General features: G+C 52.9%; 2 protein-coding genes across 9 annotated transcripts in view; both read left to right on the plus strand.

The window, feature by feature from the left end:
- Positions 1-9,546, plus strand: part of PPARD (peroxisome proliferator activated receptor delta) — a 42,528-nt gene extending 32,982 nt beyond the window's left edge. For 6 of the 7 annotated variants that reach the window (XM_007063494.4, XM_037884868.2, XM_037884866.2 and 3 more), the window contains 3 exons: positions 329-531; positions 3,541-3,991; positions 4,418-9,546. In XM_007063494.4, the coding sequence (XP_007063556.1) occupies positions 329-531; positions 3,541-3,991; positions 4,418-4,665 (902 nt within the window). In that variant the 3' untranslated portion in view covers positions 4,666-9,546. The remainder of the gene's footprint in view (positions 1-328; positions 532-3,540; positions 3,992-4,417) is intronic. The other variant, XR_006286846.1, reaches the window with a different exon arrangement.
- On the plus strand, positions 246-23,192 carry LOC102936223 (probable E3 ubiquitin-protein ligase makorin-1). Of its 2 annotated transcripts, XM_043533534.1 has the most exons (9): positions 246-263; positions 16,067-16,167; positions 17,847-17,966; positions 18,861-19,168; positions 19,461-19,555; positions 20,359-20,567; positions 21,044-21,154; positions 21,354-21,486; positions 22,132-23,192. In XM_043533534.1, exons 2-9 carry the CDS (start codon positions 16,094-16,096, stop codon positions 22,288-22,290), a joined length of 1,209 nt encoding a protein of 402 aa, XP_043389469.1. In that variant the 5' UTR covers positions 246-263; positions 16,067-16,093; the 3' UTR covers positions 22,291-23,192. The 2 variants fall into 2 exon arrangements, with proteins under 2 accessions (XP_043389469.1, XP_027681726.2); XM_027825925.3 differs by lacking the exon at positions 246-263 and having other exon boundaries at positions 15,889-16,167.
- Positions 23,193-24,487: the final 1,295 nt, after the last annotated feature.

The following is a 24,487-nucleotide window of genomic DNA, read 5'->3' on the forward strand; positions in this document are numbered from 1 at the left end:
CTGTCTCTTGAGAGCCCAAATTACCGCAGTGGAGAGCTCGCACTGTAGATCTAAACAGAGTCTTCATTGGAACATGAGGTTATAATGACCTCACACTGATGCACCAGGCAGCGTGTAGCCTGGAGGAGCTCTGCACCATGGTGCCTTGGTGATTCTGTCACACCGAAGGCTTTAAACGAGAGGCTCCCATGGGAGCCAGAGTCACGTACGCGCAGGGTGCTTACTGTCAGGAGCTGGTGTCATTGACGCCAGTGCAGACGTGTGTGTCCCTAGTCCCTTGCGGTTTCTCCCAGGACTTGTTGATCATGTCCGCTTTGTTACGTAACAGCCATTCGTTTTGGCCGCATGCCAGAAGCAGAGAAGAGGAAGCTGGTAGCGGGCCTGACAGCGAGCGAGATCAGCTGTCAGAACCCGCAGGTGGCTGACCTGAAAGCTTTCTCCAAGCACATCTACGACGCCTACCTGAAAAACTTCAACATGACCAAAAATAAGGCGAGAGGCATCCTCACTGGGAAGACCGGCAGCACCCCGGTGAGTGCTCCTGGCAGGTGGGCAAACCAGAGGGCTAATAACAGCGCTAAAAGCACTGGCCTTTATTTCCAAGGCAGGACAGGGCATGTTGCTAGGGAAAGAACAGGCTAACGACTATTTAAATAAGTTACAAGTATTCAAGTCAGCAGGGTCTGAACTTCACACTGCGGTACTTTGAAGCAATCTCAGAACTATTAGCGATGGTCTTTGAACTCATGAAGGATGGGTGAGGACTGGAGATGGGCAAACATAGTATCTATCATTACAAAGGGGAACAAAGAGGACCCTGGAAACTATAGAGCAGTCAGCCTAACTTTGATACTTGGAACAAATTATGAAACAATCAGTTTGTAAGTACCTAGAGGTTAATAGGATTCTAAGTAATAGCCAGCAGAGATTTGTCAAGAACAAATCATGCCAAACCAACTCACTTCCTTCTTTGACAGGGTTATTGGCCTAGTAGATAGGGGAAATCTGTAGACATGATATCTTGATTTTTAGTAAGGCTTTTGATGCAGCCCCATGTCACCCTCTCATAAGGAAACAAGAGAAACGTGGTCTAGATCAGTGGTTCTCCACCAGGGGTACGCAGAGGTCTTCCAGAGGGTATGTCAACTCATCTAGATATTTGCCTAGTTTTACAACAGGCTACATGAAAAGCACTAGCGAAGTCAGTACTGACTAAAATTTCATACAGACAATTTTCATACAGACAATATACTGCTTTATATACTATATCAGGGTTTCTCAACCTGGGGTTGTGATTTGTTTTATAATTATATGGTTAAAAATGAGAGAGTCAGCAATTTTTCAGTACTCGTGGCTGTGACGCTTTTCTGTATTTTTAGGTCTGATTTTGTAAGCTGGTAGTTTTTAAGTGAGGTGAAACTTGGGGGTCCGCAAGACAAATCAGCCTCCTGAAAGGAGCACAGGAGTCTGGAAAGGTTGAGAGCCACTGGTCTAGATGAAATTACTATCGGGGGTACACACCTGGTTGAAAGACTGTACTCAGAGTAGTAATCAGTGGTTTGTTGACAAAGTGGGGTGACTTACTTAGACTGATAAGTTTCAGAGTAACAGCCGTGTTAGTCTGTATTCGCAAAAAGAACAGGAGGACTTGTGGCACCTTAGAGACTAACCAATTTATTTGAGCATAAGCTTTTGTGAGCTACAGCTCACTTCATCGGATGGATACTGTGGAAAATACAGAAGATGTTTTTATACACACAGACCATGAAAAAATGGGTGTTTATCACTACAAAAGGTTTTCTCTCCCCCCACCCCACTCTCCTGCTGGTAATAGCTTATCTAAAGTGATCACTCTCCTTACAATGTGTATGATAATCAAGGTGGGCCATTTCCAGCACAAATCTATTACCAACAGGAGAGTGGGGTTTTTGGGGGGGGGTAGGGAGAAAACCTGGATTCGTGCTGGAAATGGCCCACCTTGATTATCATACACATTGTAAGGAGAGTGATCACTTTACATAAACTATTACCAGCAGGAGAGTGGGGTGGGGGGAGAGAAAACCTTTTGTAGTGATAAACACCCATTTTTTCACGGTCTGTGTGTATAAAAACATCTTCTGTATTTTCCACAGTATCCATCCGATGAAGTGAGCTGTAGCTCACGAAAGCTTATGCTCAGATAAATTGGTTAGTCTCTCAGGTGCCACAAGTCCTCCTGTTCTTTAGACTGATAAGTCTTCAGATATATTAAGGGCTGTTATAAAGAGGATGGGGATCAGTTGTTCTCTGTCCACTGAAGGTAGGACAAGCAGTAATCTGCAGCAGTGGAATTTTCGGTGTTATAGTAGGAAAAACTCGCTAACAATAAGGATAGTTTAGCTCTGGAACAGGCTTGCAAGGGAGGTTGTGGAATCCCCGTCACTGGAGGTTTTTAAGAACAGGTTAACCAGAGGTAAATTAATAGCACTGACTATCAAGTCCATTCACGCTAGTGATTTCCAGCACGTCCATTGCTGGCAATTTTCTGACTCCTGGTGCCATGGAGTTAATGATTTGCATATGCCCAAAAGGAGTGTCTTTCTGAAATAGACTGTAACTGTCAGGAATGGTCTAGCTGTACTTGGCCCTGCCTCAGCACAGGGGACTGGACTAGGTGACCTCTCGAGGTCCCTTCCAGTCCCACATTTCTACGATCCTATCAAGTATTTGATGCATTTCTTCATTACTTTTTCTTTTTGGGGATGTGGGGTGAGGATAGGGGGTTGTATTGGGGAAATGTCTTTCTAGATAGATTTTCCCCAGCCTTAGAAGTGCTTTGCCATTCAGAGATGGAGTTATAACCCTGCACCAACACTCTCCACCACCTGTTGTCATGAACTGCAGCAGTTCCATTTGAAACCAGCTGGGGAATTCACCCACTTCTCCTCCTCCTTTCCCTGCTGACTTGATTCATGTACAGCACCATGCTCCCACCATTCAAGGTTCCTGATGCTCTGCAAAGGTTTGCCTGGAGTCGCGGAGATGATCAGCATCTCCAACAGCCAGGGCTAAAAGTAGCTTGGAGGAGTGATAGTTGTCCTCCGCTTCCTGACGTGCTGCAGCCCTCCTCTCGCTGTTGCCGTTCAACGGGCTTCTGGCTGCGGCAGCCCCGTGCAGCATAAAACGCTGACGTGCCGGGTGGAAGCTTGCCACAGCAGTCGACCGACATGCTGTTACTGTCTCTGATCTGGTGACTGTCTGATGAGCTTTACTGTGAATGGAGGCCTTGGTGCTTCCAGGCTTCCTATGACCTGATAATAGCACACAACCTTGGTTGCTCTGCAGTGCTTGCTGCTGGATTTCCAGGGCACAGCTGCAGGCTTCTTGCAGTTGGGAGACCCAGAGCTGCAGCTGCCATTACATGCAAGGGAAGGCTGGGGACACATGGGGTTTTGAATGATCTTCCACACCAGGGCTAGGTAAAAGCACAATCGCTCTGTACGGCCAGCAGCTCGAGTCCCCATTGCAGAGATCCTGACCGTTTGCTTCTCTTCCATGCAGCCGTTCGTGATCCATGACATGGACACCCTGTGGCAGGCAGAAAAGGGGCTGGTCTGGAAGCAGCTTGTCAACGGGATCCCCCCATACAAGGAGATTGGGGTCCACGTCTTCTACCGCTGCCAGTGCACCACGGTGGAGACAGTGCGGGAGCTCACTGAGTTCGCCAAGAGCATTCCCAGCTTCCTCGGCCTCTACCTGAACGACCAGGTGACTCTGCTGAAGTACGGGGTCCATGAAGCCATCTTCGCCATGCTGGCCTCCATCATGAACAAGGACGGGCTTCTGGTGGCCAACGGGAACGGGTTTGTCACGCGCGAGTTCCTGCGCAGCCTGCGCAAGCCCTTCAGCGAGATCATGGAGCCCAAGTTTGAGTTTGCCGTGAAGTTCAATGCCCTGGAGCTGGACGACAGCGACCTGTCTCTCTTCGTGGCTGCCATTATCCTGTGTGGGGGTGAGTCGGGGCCCATCAACCACGCACCTGTTAAAAAGGCCAGGGATGGGGCTTGGGTTGGGGGGAGTGGGTCTGAGGTCATTCCTGCTGGGAACAGGAGCAGTGCACTACAGAGTGGATTAATGGATTAATAGGGGGAAGAATAACGTACAGCTGAAACTGAAGCCTTCCAGTGACTCCCAAGATCTGTGTTCCCTGGCACTGCTGTGCGGTTGGGCCATGACAAACACAGATGACAGACAGGGAAGGTGGGGGTGGAGCCCCCATCCCCAAAATGCCCAGTGAAGGGCGTTGCCTGAACACAAGGCTAGGGACCACGCACTATATGACCCTAACCCTAAGCAGCTGTCTGTTTCCCTCTGGGTAGCACTCAACAGGGGAGTGGTGTAGGTAGCGCTCTGAGTCGCGTTAATCCTCTCCCTGCAGACCGCCCTGGCCTGATGGACGTGAAGCAGGTGGAGGGGATACAGGACAACATCCTCCAGGCCCTGGAGTTCCACTTGCAGGCCAACCACCCGGACGCTCAGTACCTCTTCCCCAAGCTGCTCCAGAAGATGGCTGACCTGCGGCAGCTGGTGACTGAGCATGCACAGCTGGTGCAGAAGATTAAAAAGACAGAAACGGAGACCTCATTGCACCCGCTCCTGCAGGAAATCTACAAGGACATGTACTGAGGAGCTTTAAAGCCATGGATCCTGAGCAAAACACTTTGTATGGTGACTGAGAAGCCTCCCCTTTTCCCCCCCCCCAACGTCTTCCATTTCTTCTACTTGGAACTATTTTCTAGATGAGCTCTGCATATGGTACATAGGCCTACCTGCCACGAGACTTCATGGCTACTGTGTGCTAAGCCCGGGCTTCCGTTAACACACACTTATGAACCTCAAAGGCAAAACATAAGCGAGGCTTCTGTTTCCGCAGCCCAGCTGTCACGCCACTCCCTTCTGCCTTCCAAGCGACCCGCGTGTTTACGTGCATTACAGAGAAGGTGGGATTACGGCACCAGCAGGGTAACAAGGGTATGGTCTGATGTAATGAGACCATTCCATACCTTGATTATGCGGCAGGTCCAGGAGCAGCACTTACATCACGTCTCCGTTGTGCATTGGTTTTGTATTGCACTCGGAAGACTCTTAGGCCCGAACTGTAAAGCCTAGAACATTGGAACAAAAGGAAGTGTCTCGCATCCATCCATCGAGAGAGAATCTCCCAGAGAAAGGCCAGACTGTTTGATGAAGGGTACTGATGCTTCATCCGGGGAGAGGCCTTTGGTTAGTCCCCTGAATTCACAAGACAGGCATGCCTTCCTCGGGAGATGTGCATTCTCCTCTGCCTTGCGAATCACTCCTGTGGGTTGTAACATGGAATCCTGTACCTGACCCCCTGCTGGGTCTGAGCTGGTCCTTCGTAGCCCTAGATTTCAAAGAGGAGGGCTGCTTTTCCTGTCTCTCCTATATTGGCTTAGAAAATGGAGTAGGGGGGATGGCGGCGGTGGGCGTTAACTCTTTAAGAACCAACTTAGTCTTCAGAGCAGATGCTAAAACCGCAGTTGCTCCCAATCTTTGATCCAGGGTGTCCAGAGGAGACTTGAAGTGTCAGAATGACTCAAGTTTCTGCTGATCTAGGAGGATGAAGGGTCGGCTGTGCTGTGAAGGGGACAGTAGTGAGCAGAGCAGGGTGAGGCAAGGGTGTCACAGAAAACAGTAATAGTAATTTCTCTGTCTTGCTGTTTCCTTTCCCACCCCGTTGATCTTCCTACTGTAGCCTGTGGCATAGCCAGAGGAGGCCTCTCAATGCAAGGCCAACAATGGTGCCTTCCCCATCAACACAGACACTGTAATACACTGGTGTCCTCCGATCCCTGGGGTCCCACCTCTTTCTGCTGTGGCTGGTCACATCTGCGCGGTTGGTGTCAGCAATGGCCGGAGCCATCACTAAGCTACGTCGTAGCAGCGTCTCTCCGCCGAACTATCCCAGCATGGGTTGCTGGGGTGACCTGGAAGCAAGTGTGACCTGTGACTGACTTATTTCGGGGGCTTAAGTCATCAGACTGAGGCCATCCAAACTGGCCCAGCTGAGGGGCTGCTTTGGTAATTTGCCAAGAGCCCAAGACCCACCACTGCAGATCCCACTATGCAACACTCCAGCTTGGTCAGAGCAGCTGTTGAAGGATGGGTAAGTGGCCTTTGGCCTCCAGGTCATGCGCTCAGATCCAGCCCCAGCCTGCAGTGAGTGGGAAACCCAAAGGCTCTTGAGTGGCCTGTGTGCAATGAGTTGGTGGTTCTCAATCCAGTTCCTAGTGGACAGGTGTCTGCACCACTACCACCCTGGGCACTAATCGGCACTTTCATTGGCAGTCTCAGCAGGGATGCCACAGCGTGAGTGGGCTGTGGAGACAGAGCTCGCCTAGTGGGGCGAAGGGCGCGACCCCTCCCTGCTCAGAACTGGGCATGTTAGAGGAGCACTACGGGGCAAGCTTGCCCAGCCGCCACCTGGGCTGCCCCGGCTCTGTGGACAGGACTTCAGTCTCTGGGGCAGCCTAGACCCTAGCCAGCACTAAATTCACTTTGACTCTAGGTTCAGGTGCTGGTGTCGTGTGTAAAGCTCTCCACTTGCACCAATCTGCTGAGATGGGATGGGTGCACGCAGGGGCGGATCTAGGTTTGCAGGCGAGACCTTTTGAGGGCATAGGGCGGGTGGGTCGTGAGGAGACCCTTTGCTTGCCAAGTGGTCTGCAGAATGAAACTGCTGGAGAGCCACTGGCGTCGGGCAAAATGTAGCACCCTGCAGCTGTGCCATTCACTGAGCTCCAGCGGGGCTGGTGGGGGCTGTGAGGCCCGTTCGCTTTCCAAAGTAAAGGGCTGATGGGGAATGGGAAAGGCCTTCGTGAATGCACAGCTTGAAGCATGACTCCTGCTCTGCAGATCAGAGTGCCCCCAGCTGATCCCGTAGAAGAGGCTAGAGTAGCATGGGGAGCAGTCCTGCAGCAGCCAGGCCCTTGCACATGATGTGTGCCCTGTTGGATCTCTTCCGTGTCAGATTTCTAGGAGAGCGGCAGGCACTGACGCTGCAGTGTGAGGGAAACCTGCTGCTGGAGAGTGACGAGCGCTGGTCTGAGATGCCTGAACTCCCGGGTCCTAATCCCGGCTCTGCCACTATCTTTCCTGTGGCCTTAGGCAAGTCAAACTGTCCTGCCTCAGTTTCCCCATCTGTAAAATGGGACTAATAGTTTAATCTCCCTTGCAGGGGGGCTGTGAAGGTTAACTAGTTAGTGTTTGTAAAAAGCATTGAAGCTGTAAAGTGTGATATAAATACCAAGTATTATTTATTTTGGGGGCTGGGAAGCAAAAACGCTGCATTTATCATGGTGACAAATGGGGCTTTATGATGGGGTAGAGAGAGAAGCCTGTTCGAACAGCCCAGGCCAGGCACGAAGCAGCTGGACCCAATCTACTGCCACCTAGCAGTTCTCTATTCATTGATGCCATTTTGGCAGCTGCAAGTACCAATTTAGCTTTCAGGCTTTGTGGTCTGACGGAAGGGCTGGGCACCCTAATGAACCTAGAGCGATCTCATATCATGACTTCCTCGCCGCTTGTGGTACTGTCTGCCTCTCCGAAATGGAAGTCCCGTGTTCTCTCACTTTGTATCCCCAGCGACTCGGGGCTGAGTCGGGTTTTCTGGCTGGGACCACAGCAGTTGACCCAAGGTCCCGTCTGCATGCAGCACTTACACTCCGCCTGTGGCTTTTGGAGCCTGTCTAGTCTTAACCTGGGCCAGTTGGACCAAATCCACTGAGATCCAGCTATGGGCCAGTAGAGGGGAGGACGGAAGGAGGAACGCCACCTGCCCCAGAGCGGGGGAGGAGGTTGTGCTGCTCTTTGTAGAGCCCCCGTGTGACCGTGGCACTGCGGCTGCCTTACGGTGGTATTAGCACACCCCCGCTGCAGGGCCTAGTCCCATGATCCCTCTGAGATGAGCAGGTGGCTGTCTGGGTAGCACAATGTGAGAGCCACTGGCTGGCACAGTTCCTAAGGCTTTGGTGCTGGGAGTTTACCTCAATGCTCTTCTCCAGCTTTCTCTGTGTATTGGGGGCAGAGGAAGGCCTGGACATGCAGTTCTCTTCTGAGAAGTGGCAGGCCAGATGGCAGCCTGGAGCTCCATCTTTGTGTCTCTCAGATCCCAGAGCAAATGGGCTCAGCTTGACAAGTGGAAAAAAGTTTTTCCTGCAGCCTCAGCCTGGGATCTGAGAGCTGAGCTGGGCTCTCTTCTGCTCCTGCATCCTGCCTGGTAATAAAGGTTCTGTAACAAATCTGCTGATGCACAAGGCAGAACAGACTCCAGCTCCCTGCAGGGCTAATGGGGCGTGTGCGTCTCTGTCCCTAAGGTAAGCAAAGGGACCTCCAGAGACACGCATGGAGTAGGTCCCTGGAATAAGGCAGTGCTGTTTTTGCGCACGCTTCAGAGAAGACCTGGTGGCTGTGAAAGGACTGGGCAGGGCACATCTGGTGTCCTGAGCAGGCTTGCTAAAGGACCTGGATTACACTCCTTCCCTGCCCCCTTGGGGTAACGGGTTACCCTGGTGCAATAATGTCTTACTGAAGCAGAGGAATAATCTCTTTCCCTTCCATAACTGCTTAGCAATCCCACTGCTTCTGTCCTCCCTAGTAAGCACCCATATCAGAGGTTGGGGCTGGTACAGACCCTGACGTGTCATCTGCACCAAAACTGCAGCCCTATTCCACCCTTATGCTCCTTGTCTCACACACTCACACTCACACTCTCTCTCCCCCCCCCCCCCTCCTGGGGCATTACCCCTCCTAGGTATGGTTTATGGCTGCACACACTAGTACTAAGCAATGTACATTTAATGGAAGGAGGGTTGTGTAGTGCAGCAGTTCCCAAACTTAGCTGGTTCCCTTAGCACCACCCGTAAAAATCACTGTGAAGTGAACCAATAGTCCATCAAGCTCCCAATCTGCTGTTTGGAAACCCCTGGTCTAGTGGCTAGTGCAGGAGGAGGCTCTGAGTTGAGACCTTTGTGGCCTGTTCCCAGCTCTTTGCCAGCTTGCTGGGCTCCTTTGGCAAGTCACACCTCCCCTCTTGCCGCAGTTTCCCCACCTGTCTCATGAGGCTAGTCCTTTTCCTTCCCTACTTCACAGAGGCGTTGTGAGGCTGGATTGAATTCCCGTTTGTAAAGCACTTTGAAGTCCTCTTGTGAAAGGAGCCAGAGAAGTGTGAATGACCGACTGATGGGTTTGTGATTGGTACCTTTCCAAAGTGTCTGTACTGACCCTGCAGTCCCCAGCTCTGGAGTGCCCCGAGGCTGTGAATGGAGAGGTTGCTGTGACTCCCGGCCAGCCCTCGCCCCCAGAGATGCTGGGCTCTCGTTCTCTTCATCGCTCGAGGAACTTTTGCTCGTTGTCAATGTTGTAACAAGCCTCAAACTGAAATGTATATTTTTGCTAGAAGTACAAACCTCCAAGTGTTTTTAATATAAACGGCGTCACAGACTGACTTACCTTGAAATAAATCTGACCTAAATATTTAAGAAACTTTTAGCGCATTGCCATGCTTTCTTCAGCACTTTAGTGTCTCCCAGCCCTGCCTGTGGGCGAAGTTTCAACAGCTCTTTCATTAGATGAGTCACTGGGAGTTACCGTTTTTTGGCGGAGCTTTGTGGGGGTCCCTCTTAGAGCCGGATCCTGCCATTTGCAATGCACAGAGGGGTCCTTGCACCCACATCAGTGGGACTCTGCGCAGGGGCAGGAGTCCATCCACGCAAAGCTTGTTGCAGGATTGGGGCCTTGGGTGCCAGTCATGTGAACGCTTACTCACTCAAGTAACTTTACTCCCACGGCTAGTCCCATTTATTTCAATAGGACTGTTTGCATGTATAAAATTAGGCAGCTGGCTTGAGTGTGTGTTTCATAGAAGATTAAGGTTGGAAGAGACCTCAGGATATTCTAGTCCAACCCCTGCTCAAAGCAGGACCACCACCTAAATCATCCCAGCCAGGCCTTTGTCAAGCTGGGCCTTAAAAACCTCTAAGGATGGAGATTCTACCACCTCTCTAGGTAACCCATTCCAGTGCTTCACCACCCTCCTAGTGAAATAGTGTTTCCTAATATCCAACCTAGACCTCCCCCACTGCAACTTGAGACCATGGCTCCTTGTTCAGTCATCTGCCACCACTGAGAACAGCTGAGCTCCATCCCCTTTGGACCCGCCCTTCAGGTATTTGAAGGCTGCAATCAGATCCCCCCTCATTCTTCTATTCTGCAGACCAAATAAGCCCAGTTCCCTCAGCCTGTCTTCTGGAGGAGCAGGGATATGATTTATCTTACCATAGCATGTAGGAGTCCAAGTCATGGACCAGGACCCCATTGTGCTAGGAGCTGTACAGAATTACTTCGTAATCAATTTTTTCAAGCCACTGTTGCATTGAAACAGACTCAGCCAGTCCCTTGATAGCTGTGGGGCCAGCTGTGCTGGCCAGTTGTGCTAAGGGCAGTGCTTAGGAAAACAGGCCACCTGTCTAGCGGGATACAGAATATGTGCCAAAGAACGGTGTGCAGATAATATCCATCTCCACCCCGGGGAAGTTGAGCAGGAGCAAATCTGCTGTGTTGGTGTAAATTGTGCCGACAGCGGTTTCCTGCGCTACTCTCTCCTTCTTCCAACCGTGCACAAATACAGAGTTGTGATGCTCCATTTTGTGTTGGGTTTTGATGGTTTAGTGACCGGCTATTTTGTGGAATTTTTTTAAAAGCATATTTTTAGAAGAGGCCTGGGAGCATCCCCACACAGGCCACCAACGGCGTTCCCTGCAAGACCTGTGCCAATCTAATACAACCTTAAATCGTCTTGCCGATGTAGCACCTCTGTCTGTTTGGTTCACAGGCTCCTTGAAGAAGAGCGTTCCTGAGCAAAGGGAAAATTCTCTGCTGTGTTTTGTCCCCACAGGCAGAAACCTCACGTGAGCAAAGGTCCATCAGATTTCAAAAATATTTTTTAGGGCAAGAATTCTTTCCATTCTGCACATACGAGAGGCCCTTAGATTCTCTCTGCTGGAGTCCCAAACACTCCCCTTACCACAGACCCATTCCTCCTCGCTGAAGCGAATAGCAAAACTCCTGTTGACGTCAGGGCCGGGTCAGGCCCCCACAGCATCTAAACTAGTGGTTCTCAAACTTTTTTTACTGGTGATCCCTTTCACATAACAAGCCTTTGAGTGCGACCCCCCCCTTATAAATTAAAACACTTTTATATATTTAGCACTATTATAAATGTTGGAGGCAAAGCGGGGCTGGGGTGGAGGCTGACAGCTCACAACCCCCCCGTGTAAAAACCTCCCAACCCCCTGAGGGGTCCCGACCCCCAGTTTGAGAACCCCTGATCTAAACCCACCAGGTATTTTGTCACACTTTTTCATGAGTGCCCTAAGAGCCTGAGCCAGTGCTGAATGCTCCAGTCTCCCATGGAGGTAATGGGAACGGAGGGTACACAGCAGCCTGCAGAACTGGGCCCTTAACCATGCAGCGGGAAGAGCACCTGAGGAAATGCCCATTCAAACAAAGCATGCTAAGTACCAGAGCTGCTGTAATAAACAAACAAGAGCGGCTGTGTGTGTCTCTTCTGAATGGAATGGGAGCTGCTCTGCTGTGTTACATGCCCCTACGCTGCTCCTGTCAGAGATTCTTTGTTACAGCAGTTACTGGAGGCCTCTCCTTTGGAGCAAGAAGATCTGCGTTCGGTGTTCGTCTCTGATCCATATGTACAGTGATGGCTAGGAAGGCCAAGGGCACCATGGGCTTGTTACTGTGCTACGTAAACTTCTTAGTTTAAGAGCATTGGGAAAAACCCTCCAACTTTCCACGTTTGCTCTTCCACTCAGCCCAACCAGACCCATTGCTAATTGTGAGCTGTGCCAGTGACCTGCTCCTTACGCTACCTCTGGCACGAGGTTTTTAGCCAAAGGTGGGGAGTGAGGATAGGCAACCCCATAAATATTCGGCCAGGGCCCAATCCTGACCCTGTCAAATAATTCCTCGCTCTGGGCTCAGCTCTGCCCCATGGAAGTTTTGCTGTTGACTAAACTAGGAACAGGGGCAGGTTTGTTTTTGGAGCAGATCATCTGATTTCACCAAATAGTTTTGTCCTTGAAACCACGGAGGGAGAGGAATTTGTGCCACAGGCTTGAGCACGACCTATGTAGATATCTGCCTGAGTCTGCAAAGAGCCTGAAACGATAGCTCTGCGTGAACTGCCCCATTCACTCCAGTGGGTGCTAATGCCAGTGTCAAGGAGGAGTCTGAAGGGCGAAGTTGTTTCATGCCCATCGGGGCATGTGGGAAAGGGGAGGAAGTGACATACTTTGCTCTAAAAATATAGGTAAGCCTCTAGGGGCTAAAGGGGGCATAATTGGCTTCATTTTCCTGAAGTTGAAGTTTATGTACACCAGTAACAAACCCATGGTGCCCTTGGCCTAAATGAAAGTCAGGGCTTGTCTACAGTGTGAGTTATTGCAGGGTAAGCCAAGGGCTGAAGCTACAGCCCACCAGTTTGCCATCCAGTAATGTCCCGTGTGCTCACCGCTGCAGCTCGTGAAAGTCCAGCACGTGCCAATCCACGCAGCAAGGTACGGTGCAGCGAGGTGGTGTGCTGTAAATTCACACCAAGCTTGCTGCCCAGTGACTCACCGGGAAGAGGAGCCCTCAGCTTTGGAAAGTTTGGGAAGTGCTAACTGAAGGGATCTGTCTGTCTCCCTTCCACAGTGTCCGAGGGGCATGGGAGCTGTGTGGCTGTGGTAGTGGGGTACGTGAGCTGCTGCCAAGAGGGTTGTTCCAGCACCACCCCATCTGCAAATAAAAAAAAAAAAAAAAAAAGCCCAGGGCTGTATTTTATTTTGGTAAAGGTAACTTTCAATCATTACGTAGCACTTTGCATTTGCAAAAACCTATACGAATGCCAACTAATTAATCCTCACGACAACACTGTGCGCTGGGGAACTTCTTAGATCCGTTATAGAGGGTGGGGAAACCGAGGTAAAAGAGGTGAAGTGACTTGCCCAAAGCCACCCGGTGAGAGTCAGTGGCGGGGGAGTTGCACCTCTAGGCTCATTTCTCTAGCGCATGCTGCCTCACTGAAGTTTTGGAAACCTGCACAACACTGTCAAAAGACAAGCCTTGGGAGCTTACATGCATAACTTTGCTAGGCACTAAAAATCATGGACTGAATAGAGACACTGGATTTATGGCCTATTGTAACAATCTATAATCCACTAAAAAACACACATCACTCTTTTCTTTTCTTCTTCCATTCCCCCCACCCCCCACGACTGGAGAGGTGTTAACACGCCGCTCCACCTTAAACCACTCCTTGAAAGGTGCTAACTACTTATGTTAGACAATCTATTTCTCCCAGAGCTGAAGAAGAGCTCAGTGTAAGTTTGAAAGCTTGTCTCTCTCCCCAGCAGAAGTTGGTCCAACTAAAGGTATTCCCTTGTCTCCCTAAAGTTTTAGAACTCAGGCCCAGATCCTCAAAGTTATTTCTATTAATTTTAATGGGCATTCGGTGCCTTAGTCCCTTTCAGGATCTAGGGCGCTGTGAATGGTCTAATGTATGGCCCCCCTGGAGGCTGAGTGCCAGTTAACTTGAGTTAAAGCGAGTGTGTTTGTATGTGCTAGTCTGGATGCTCCACACAGCTTTCTGTTCTGGAAGGCTAAGCAAATGAATACAGTACCGGGCCTTGGCAAAAAAATAACACTTAGCGTTTAGCTAGTGTGCAGTACATTCAAAGTGCTTACGATGATTAGGGCCCTGATTTTGCAAACGCTTCTGGGGCATGCTGCCGTGTAAGCAGATGACTAGTACCATCAAAGTCAGTGGAGGGAACTTTTAGGCACCTAACTCCCCTAGGCCCTTTGGCACTACTTTCGTGCTAAGGTTAAGCAAATGCCTAAAGCCTAGTTCCTCAAGGTATTGAAGGGCCTAACACCCATTGAAATCAATGGGCATTAGGCACCTAACTGCCTTTGAGGATCTGGGCCTAAGGGTTTGCAGGACTGGGGCCTGACTAATTATCAGCAGTAGCAAACACGCAGAAATAAAAGTGCATGGGTCCAACCAGGCTGCAGCTGCAGGGATGCATGTACTATGTGCCCATCTTTGTTATAATACACACAGACGTGCATGTGATATGATGCAAGAAGCTGAAGGCATTTCTGAGCATGCACAGACTATAATGTAAGGTGGTGTGTAATGTTTAGCTTTGTGCCATACCGGGACTACTCCCTTCACAGGCTAGTAGCCTCCCCTCTTCCCCCCGCCCTCAAGGCACAGGGTTTTACACCTCCATAAATAAATGGGGACAAACAGCAAGTCTGATCTGAAAGGGTTTGGGGAGGTAGAACTAATAGGCAGCAACCTGCTAGAATGGTCAGGACAGCTGGGGCCCAAGGGCAGCTGCTAACAGATTACAGAGCGTAGCAGAGAAAAGGACAGAGCCGAAGCCATTATCCCATTTCCTTGCATTTACTGTGCTTTGTGCACAGAACAGGTGTGAAGCAGGAAGTGGCAGGGGCTCCCTGGAGCCCCTTCCTTTGTGCTGTTGAAAATTCCAGGGTGTCACATCAGTGAAACTGAAACTCAGGCTCTGTCTACATGTGAAAAAGCCACCCTGACTGATGCAAGTTACACCGACCTAAGCGCTGGTGTGGACAGCGCTGTGTTGGCGGGAGAGCTTCTGGGGCTGGAGTAGTTAAGCCAACGAGCGAGCTCTTTCCCGACTTCGAGTGGTTACGTTAGAGAGCTTACAGTGGTGCAGCTGCAGCTCCTTCGCTGTAAACTCTCTGGTGTAGCCGTAGCCCGTTTCAGCTTATTTAAATCCAACCTGCCTCTCTCCCAGCCCAATAAACACCCTCACAGAGGCCCTGTCCAGATTAGGCAGCAAAGAATTGCAACAAACCATTGCAAGACACTCGGAGTAGGCACCACCTCACTCCCACCCAGCCCTGGGGTTTCATTATTGTACTGAGGCCCCAGAGTGCTAGGTGCTGTACATACCGGGAGTTCCTGCCCCAAAGAGCTTACTGCCTAAACAGAGAAAGGAAATGTTATCCCCACTGATCGATAAGGAACAGAGGCACTGAGAGATTAAGACTCAGCTCCTCAAATGTATTTAGGTTCCTATTGATGGATTTCACTGGAAGTTAGGAACCTCAATGCCTTCGAGGAGCTGGGCCCAAGTGATTTGCCCTCAGTCAGAGTAAGGTATCTGTGGGAGAAGCGGGAATGGAACTCAGAGCTCCTGACTCCCAGCCCCGTGCTTTCGCCACAAGACCATCCTGTGACGGTGCCTCAGGAGCAGCAGCCCCCTGGGAGCTCAGCAGAAGATTCTGCCTTTGTTCCATTCTGTCCAGCTTTTCAGCTGGATGCTGTTCTTGGACTGGGCCGCGCTCCTCGCTCTGTTTATGTCTATTTCACACACGCGCCCCCCTGGGAAATCAAGCCTTTTTTCAGTCCTTCTTTGTTTCCCTTTAATGCCGGTGTCACGAGGGCCAAACATCCGTGGCCCTGGTCTCGGTCTCGGTTGCAGTTTGAGGTGTCAATAGACTCCTTTGGTTTTTGCAAAGTTCTGTTTTTACAGGGACATGTTGGATGGGGGGGGGCGGGGGTGGGGGGAAGACCATCCTGCTCTCTGCAAGCATTGGTTGTACCCGCTGGCTGCAAGATGAGGCGGTCTTTCCCTCTGGTCTGGCTCTGGCTGCACTGGTGTGAACCTAAACCAAATTCCAACCTCTCCAAGCGCAGCAAGGAAGGGGTTAAGCCCTGTTCGCTCGCCCATTGGCTCCCTCCTGTCCTGCCCCAGCCCCCAGCCCCAGTGCACCTACCGCAGGTAGCCGATCAGCGGAGGGGTAGGTGGGTGGGGACCTTTCCTTGCTCCTGCAAACTGACAAACGAATGGGCAGCTGGGTGTGTCCTCACCTCTCCGTCTTGCCAATGGGCTCGGCCTTGGGGAAGGCTGGTTTAAACCCCTCCCCGCCCCGAAAGAGGTCTTGGGGGTGGGGAGAGGCACTTTGGCTCTGTGCTGGGGCGAGGATGGAGCCTGGCTCGCTGGTCGCCGCTGGAGGGGTTCAGCCCAGCAGGGGCCCCTGCGCCAGGGCCCTGTGCAGGTAGGGGGGGGGCTGGCAGATCAGCTCGGGGGCAGAGAGCGGGTCCCGAGCTGGGACTCCGGCACTGCCCCTGCAGCCCCCCCCAGACAAAAGCCCAGGTGTGGAGGGAGGGCTGCAAAGGGCTCTCCCCGATCCCTTTTTCCTGCGCTATGGGGCGGGAGTCCGCAGCAGGTAACGCCTCGTGGGGGAGATGCCTGTGGGCAGAGCCACCATTGTCTGGCTGGGGCAGGCTCTTTGCGGCGCTGGGGGGGGGGCTCTCGGTTTGCCTGGAGTGGCAAAGACCAGGCCAGGACCTGGGATCTTGCCAACTGAGTCTGCCCAGACAGCCAAACCTCCAGAAACGGCTGCGTCTGCTTTCTCTCCCCCTTGGGTTCCCCCCCGACCCCGGTTCTGACTTCCCTTCTTGTGCTAATTTCAGGCAAAACCGAGCTCTTGTTGCATCAGACTCTCTGGATGGTTTGGTGTTTAACAGCCAAACTTCTTGGCCTGCTTCTCTTAAACTTCAGGCGTCCCTCCCCCCCCCACCTGAGAGGGGCTCATGCCTGGGGGAGGCCTGAGGGGCTGCTGACTTTGAAATGATCAGCGCTCCCTGTTAAGCATTTGGGGAAGTTGTATCAGGTGCACTCCCAGCTCTCCTGTTGCTCTTGTTGTTGGAGCCAGCATGTGTGAGACTGGGACTCTCCCTGGTAAAATATTCCTGCGGGTTTTCCCTCCTGCCCCACCCAGCCTGGCCATGCTTCTGCTCCCCGAATCAGATCTGCTAGGCTGGGTGCAGTGGCCTTTCTCCTGCGCCCCTGCCCCCAGCTCTTCCTCTGGGGGCTCGCTGACTCCCTAGCAATCTTCCTCTACCCAGGTTCTGTTGGCAGTGCGGTGGACTCTCTCTCTCTGTGTGCTGAGATGGGCTGGAGGCTGGGGGACGCCCCTGTTAGCTCTCCCTGCTTGCTGTCAGCCATCGCATGTAACTGCCCACCCAGATCAGCCAGGCTGCTGTACGCCAGCTCTTTCCCCAGGCTGTGCGATGTGCACTGTGCCCTACCTATAGGACGTGTCCAGCCCCTGGGTTTCCAGCGCTCCTGAGCTGAGCTGCAGCCTGAGCCTTCTGCATCTCACTAGTGGCTGCTGTCTCCGCTCTCTCACCTCCACTGGCCCCTCATCCATGGGCTTCTCCTCAGTGCACCCCGGACTGCGCAGCAGGCCCTGAGGCTGGGGGTTTCATGGGAGCCCAGGGGAGTTAAGTGCTCAAATCCTGAATTTCAGTGGGAATTAGGTGCCCAGTCCCTGTCAGCCCCCTTACAAATCCCAGTCCCGTGTTCAAGTTTTGTGGATGTGCACAGAGCGCAAGGGAGCTGCTCTGCTCCCCCCTGGCATGAGAGCCTGGCGTTTGATGCCCATCACTAGGGTATCTGGGCATCTCACAAGGCCTACAGAGTGAATCCTGCTGTCAGTGCAGTCCCCGCTGAGCATCCTTTACCCCCTAGTAGGCAATGCTCTCTAGTTTCTGCAGCCTCCCCAGGCAGGGAAAGGCGCTGAACTCCTCTGGGAAGTAAGGAAGTGTCGGGGTGAGCTTGATGGACGAGTGGGAGCTGTATCCCTTGAGGTCCGAAGGAAGCTGATGTGGAGCTGGAGAGACTGGAGGGGCGGCAGCCTGTGAGTCCACATGGATTCTGTTCTCTCTGCAGGAACTTTGCCCGTGGAGCCTGCAGATGGGGTCAGAATTGCCGTTTCTCCCATGACCGGAAGTCAGCCCAGATCTGCAGGTATTTCCAGAATGGGTTCTGCGGCTACGGAGATCGTTGCAGGTAAGGACGTTGCCTGGGATGTTGCAAATCTGGGCTAGAGACCAAGGTGATGGGCCCCTTAGAAATACCCTAGACCAGGGGCAGTCACTTTTTTTTTTTTTTGTCAAGGGCCGGATTAAAACAGCTGGCGGGCTGTCGTTTGCCCACTCCGGATCAAGAGCAATGGGGCGGGAGGGAAGGGGCAGACTCTCTAGAGCCTAGTCTAAAATGGAAACCGTAATTCTCTAGCCGGGTGGAGATTTGGTTAGGTAGGCTGGAGAAAAACACCTGAGACCTGTTTCCCCAGTGGAGCTGCGTGGGAGGAGGAATACAGGGTCCACTCCTGCTGGTGTAGACATAGACACAGTCGCAGCCAAGCGGTGCAAGACGGCGGTAGCAACCCAGAGCTTGGGAGACTGTAGCTTGAAAGCCCTCGGCTGTGACAGTATCGGTTTTACGTCGGGCAGGGACATGGAAGTGTTTGTTTTTCCCCCCGGTGCTGTAGCTAGGCTGATAAACCCCCTGGAAGCGTGCTAATGTGGTTCAGGGAGGCGGTGTGCCTCCGCTGGCCAAAACCCCCCTCCTGTTGGCCTATGTGGCGTCTACACTAGGGCTGTGCCAGCAGAGGCTGGGTAGGGTAGACGTGGCCGGAGACTTCCACAGCAGCGGAGGGGCTTTAGACGCCGCTGCCATGAACTTGAATGGAAGAGGTGTCTAAATCCTTTAGACTTGCTCTGGAAAGCTCCGTCGTCATGGCCACCGCTGAGGAGATGAGCGGTTCCCTGGTGTGTCTCTGGCCTCGCGGTGGCGTCAGATTCTGCGCGGAACGGGGCGACCCAGTGACCCAACCCATAGGACTGTTTCTTCCCCCCCACCGGGCCTCCCTGTGTAGCCTGTAACCTTTGACTCCTCCAGCTACCAGCACATCCAAGACCCTCCAGCCCCTGCATGGAGCAGATGCGGCTCGCAACCTGCTTTATCACTGAGCCGCCGGGGCTCGGAGCCAGCCGTCCGGCCAGAGGCAGCAGCTGGGAGCCGGGGAGGAGCCAGGCGGGGCTCGGAGCCCTCCGTCCCCAGCGTGACGCAGCTGAACTTCAGGCAGCTGAGCACCGAGTTTGAGGAGGAGGAAGAGGAAGGTCAAGAGACGGCCCCCATCCCCACGTATCCCCCAAACGGGGCCGTCAGCAGAGCGTTTGTCCCCAGGCAGGCCCGGCGTGGATCAGGTGAGGGCTGCTGGCACGTTAACGGTGTCGGGAGGGAGGCTGGGTGGGCGTGCCCTAGAGGGCTCTAGCATGGATGGGGCGTGCTTCTGTCCAGCGTACCCTATGTTTCTTCCCGCTGACGAGACCACCTGCCTGGAGAAGGTTGCAGCTGCTGATGGGTCCCATTAGGGAGGTGCTGTATGGAGCTGGGATCCAGCCAGTAGGGATCTGCCTGTGCTTTTGTGGGCTGGCTTTTGAAGGCCCTCTGTCCTGTGTGAATGCATCTCCTCCGAACTCTTGTGTTGCTGGTCAGGTTCCCGACCACGGGATCTGGGATTGCAGAGAACTTCCCTGGCACCAGAGGCCGCATCTAACAAGGCGATTGTCCCGGCACCTCGAACCCTAGAGGTGGGTGAGACTCTCTGGGTGGGAGGGTGGGGGAGAAGATGATATTGCCACTCGGACGTTCTCAATGGGATGCTCTTACGATGTCTGTCTGTTGTGCTTACCTGGCCCTTGTCACCATGGTATCTGAGCACCTCTCCATCCTTAATGCATTTATCCTCCTGACCACTGTCAGGCCGGGCAGTGCTATTGTCCCCATTTCACAGATGGAGAACTGAGGCACCGAGAAGCTAAGTGGCTTGCCCCAAGGTCACCCAGGGAGACTGTGGTAGAGCAGGGAATTGATCCCAGATGTCTCGAATAGGCTAATGCCCTAGGACCATCCTTCCTCTGAGTCCTCCCCCAGACACTTGCAGTATATGGCTGAAAGCAATTGTTTCTGTAGGGGGAAGCTGGTGCAATCCTCACACTCCCCTGTCTATGGGCCTGTTTGTTGCCTGGCAGGGGTCTGCGGAAAGCCGGCTCTTCCCATGCCCAGAGCTGAGGCGCTGGCCCTCTCCAAAGCAGGGTGGCTATTCAGAGGAGCCTGGCCTGGGGAAGATGAGGCAGCCCACCTGTGTGGAAGCGGGGAGAGAGAGCTCAGGGGTTCGAGCATTGGCCTGCTAAACCCAAACCCAGGGTTGTGAGTTCAATCCTTGAGGGGGCCATTTAGGGATCTGGGGCAAAAATTGGGGATTGGTCCTGCTTTGAGCAGGGGGTTGGACTAGATGACCTCCTGAGGTCCCTTCCAACCCTGATAGTCTATGATTCTATGAAGGAAGGGGACTCTGTCTCCGAGTGCTAGCTGGCTGTATTGCTCTGTGCAGGCAGCTGGTGGGCTGGGAGCAGCTGCTGCTTCGGCGGGGGAGCTGCGGAGCGAGGACGTGGTGTGCGGCATCTGTATGGACAAGGTCTACGAGAAGGCCTTGCCCGAGGAGCGCGTGTTCGGCATCCTCCCCAACTGCAGCCACGCTTACTGCGTCGGCTGCATCCGCAAGTGGCGCAAAAGCAGGGAGTTCCAGAACGCGGTGATCAAGTACGTACGGGGATCTGGAGTCCTGTTCCTGGCTGTCCCACGTGCTAACCTGGGGTTGGAGGCTTGGTCCCATTTCCCTTGTTACGAAGAGCCGCAGTCTGATGGGTGGCTTGGGCTTGGCAGCCGCACTGATTGCACGCGGGGAGAGGAGCTTTTAGGGCAGGCCATGGAGTGAGCAACCACAGTGACAACCCTCCAGCCCCCATCTTCCTTAAAGCTGAAGCTGGTGGAAGTCCTGTTGTCTTGGCCCATCCCTGTTGTGGGAAATCTATTCTAATGGCATCTAGGGCACAGCACAGACCAGTGCAATGGGTCTAGAAGGAGGTAGCAGTGTTAGCTGCCGAGGGGCTGGCCTGGAGTCGCTGATTCTGGAGCTGGCGCTCTGCCGGCCTGGTGGAGCCCCCTTCTCTGCCCCACCCTCTCATTCACGCTTGTTGGCTGCAAATGGCCCATGCACACTGTATCTCTGCCCACAGGGCCTGCCCCGAGTGCCGGGTCACGTCCAGCTACTTCATCCCCCACAAATACTGGGTCTCCAACATGGACGAAAAGGAGAAGCTGATAGAAACCTTCAAGGCGCGGACTGGGTAGGTGGCTGGCTCCTCTGCTTGCTGGGATGGGGTTTGCATGATGGGCTTTGCTGTTCAAAGTGTTCCCTTACAGAGATAGCTCTTGCTAGAAGGGTGAAAGGCTGGCTCTCTGGGTCTAGTGTTGGCAGGTACCTGCAGGAAGAACTAACCCCTGAATTTCCATCTGAGTTTAACACAACTCTTCTAACTCTCCCAGGAAAATAAGATGCAAGTTCTTTGCCCGTGGCCGTGGCCGCTGTCCCTTTAAATCGGAGTGCATCTACCTTCATGAGCTCCCGGCCAGAGTGTGGCCCTCTCGACAGAGACCTCCATGCAGGACAGGCCCGATGGTAAGCAAAAGAAGCTTGAATCTCTCCTAAGTTGTGAACCCCGTTGACAGCTGTTGGCACTAGCCAGCATGGGGTGGGGAGACTGCATCCTGCCAGTCTGGCAAATGTGTTCTAGTTAAAAAATAAACCGATAGTGGCTACCAAGGTTTTACTCTGGGGCCCTAATTCAGCAAGATACTTAAGCATGTGCCCAACTTCCAGCACCCGATCACATCCCCTGACATCCGTGATACTCCGTACTCAGCTGGATCAGGGCCTAGAAGAAGAGTGACCATCTGCAGGTCCAGCCACTTAGCGCCTGGAGGCCAGTCCTGCCTGCCGCAAAGCAACTGCTGCATGTCCCCTGAGGAAGCTGCAGCCTCCTTACCGGGGGGATGGGCTGGTGAGGAGCTCTTGACTGTTGCTCCTAAGTCTTGCCCGGCTGGTCCTCCCTCAACATCCCGATGTCCGTCTCCTGCTAGTGGCTGTCGGGACACCCTAGTTCTCCAGGGCAGATCTGTGGGAGATAAAACTTCCACCCAAGTCGTGGCTGGTGAACAGGATATACCACACCTTGCGGGGGTGGGGCCGGTTCCATCTTCCCCAGCTGGGCTCTGTGGGCTCCTGCCCGTGTGGGATAAGCACGTTGTTGGTGTCCTGTTGCAGGCCTTCAATCCCTCTCCCTCCGAGAGCTCCGAGGAGGAGGAGGACGATGATGTGTGCTTGTTCCAGTGGGCTCTCACCGTTGCACTGCTGCAGGGGGACGTCGACGATCCGGACTACTACCGTGAGATTTTCCTCTTGGATTCCAGTGACTCGGACTAGAAATGCCACTGGATGCTGGGCCGGGCCTGTCTCGATGGAGTCGGGGTCACTCCATGGCTTGTGAACCTATATCTTTGGGGGGTGGGGGGGATGGGGAAAGACCATTGACTTCTTTTTTAATCTGTCTAGTTGTGTGTCTGGCAGGACCCCTAGTGATCCGAAAGCACTCTGTGCAAGCTGGGGGAGCGCGGTGCCGGCAGTGGGAAGCGCTCCCGTTCCACGGGGCGGTGGGATGCGGTTACCACTGCCAAGCTGCTCTTCCGTCCATCCATCCATCCTGGGGCTGATGGGTCTGACAGCTGACACGTCGCACGTCACGTTTCCACTTCCCTCCCGAAACGGCACATCTCCCTCTCCACACGGGTCCCTCCCCACCACGGCTTCCCAGCCTGGGATCTGGTGGCGTCCCCAGTCCTATGGCCTCCCAGCTGCCTTGCTCTAGGAATAGGCCTTACGCCAGGTTTCGTGGTGGTCCCGCAGTCTCGGGGTTGTGGTCGGAGGCAGAGCGTGCTTGCTGCTGAGGCCACGTTGGCGTGAAGGAGAGTCGTTGAGCAGTGCTATTGGCCACAGCAGCAGGCAGTGTCTGCGTCTTGGCAGGTTGATCTAGTATTGATTGCAGTGCTGCCAGGCATCCATAGCAGGCTTAAAAGGGGGAGCAGTCTGGGATTAGTGGGTGGGGGTGTTTGGCTTTTTTTTTTTTATTGACCCAGGCATCTGTCTCAGAGGTTTCATAATGTAAGCAGGGAGACCCAGCTCCACGTGAGCCAGAAGGGTCACTGCCTGGTCGTCAAGCTGCCTGTGCACATACTTAGCAAACCTTTTAACTCTTTCAGAAGAGATCTGGAGACCATGAAATAAAAATCAGCTTTAAAAACTAATTCACCAAGTCTCTTCTTCCCGAGGGGTATTTCACAAACCAGCAATGCTGGCTCTTGTTCCCTCCTTCGTCTGCCTGCGACCGGAAAGCAGGCCATTGCTAGCACCAGGGGCAAGGAATAGGCTAGGGTAAGTGGCCCTTGTCTATCCTGGAGCCTAGCACTTGGGCCCAGTGGCAGGGCTGCTGTCCAAGAGGGACGTAAGGAGGGAGGGGGGGAGTCATCCCTTCTGCTTTACCCTCCTTCCAACGTAATGCACCTTGGAAAACATAATCCCAGCGATACACGTAAAACGATGGGGTCTAAATTAGCTGTTAACACTCACGAAAGATCTTGGAGGCGTTGTGTATAGTTCTCCACTCCATTCCAAAGAATGTTGGGAATCATTAGGAAAGGGATAGCGCGCGTGTGTGTGTGTGTGTGTGTGTGTGTATGTTTAAAAAAAAAAAAAAAAATCCATTGTACGCTCACATCTTGAACATGTACAGATTTGGTTGCCCCATCTCAAAGAAGATATAGGGGAAAAGGTTCAGAGAAGGGCAACAAAAATGATTAGGGGTGCGGAACAGTTTCCCTCTGAGGAGAGATTAATAAAAGGGGGATTTCTCAGCTTGCAAAAGAGATGACTAAGGGAGGATATGATGATCTATACAATCATGACGGGTGTGGAGAAAGTAAATAAGGAAGCGTTACTTATTCCTCAGAACCAGGGGTCACTGATTGAAATTAATAGGCTGGAGGTTTAAAACAAACGAAGTATTTTTTCACACAACGCACAGCCAACGTGTGGAACTCCTTGCTGTGGGTGTTGTGAAGACCAAGACCATAACAGGGTTCAAAAAAGAACTATATAAATTCATGGAGGATAGGTCCATCAATGGCTATTAGCCAGGATGGGCAGGGATGGTGTCCCTAGCCTCTGTTTGCTGGAAGCTGGAAATGGGCGACAGGAGATGGATCACTTGATGATTCCCTGTTCTGTTCATTCCCTCTGGGGCACCTGGCACTGGCCGCTGCCGGGAGACAGGAGACTGGGCTGGATGGACTTTTGGTCTGACTGCCCCGATCTGGCCGTTCTTAGGTCCGTTTACACTTCACTTGGGAGCATGCTTCCCAGGCTGAGGAGACGTGGGCTAGTTCTGCTTGCGCTAGTGCATTAAACACAACGGCGGGCTCAGGGGTAGCTGCTTGAATCTACGCAGTGGGTCTGGCTGGGTTTGTGCTCGGGGCCTAGCCCAAGCTCCCCCTGTGTTGCTCCTGGTCACACTCCGAGTTTTAATGTGCCAGCTTGAGCAGAACTGCCACTTGTCTTCCCAAGCGGG

The sequence above is a fragment of the Chelonia mydas genome, chromosome 21 (genome assembly GCF_015237465.2).
Source record: "Chelonia mydas isolate rCheMyd1 chromosome 21, rCheMyd1.pri.v2, whole genome shotgun sequence".
NCBI lineage: Eukaryota > Metazoa > Chordata > Testudines > Cheloniidae > Chelonia > Chelonia mydas.

Coding starts and splice junctions, on each gene's coding strand:
- LOC102936223 (XM_027825925.3), top strand. CDS start 15,956: ATGGGCAGCTGGGTGTGTCCTCACCTCTCCGTCTTGCCAATGGGCTCG. Junction 21,155..21,353: donor ACCTTCAAGGCGCGGACTGG/GTAGGTGGCTGG, acceptor TAACTCTCCCAG/GAAAATAAGATGCAAGTTCT. Junction 21,487..22,131: donor CATGCAGGACAGGCCCGATG/GTAAGCAAAAGA, acceptor GTCCTGTTGCAG/GCCTTCAATCCCTCTCCCTC.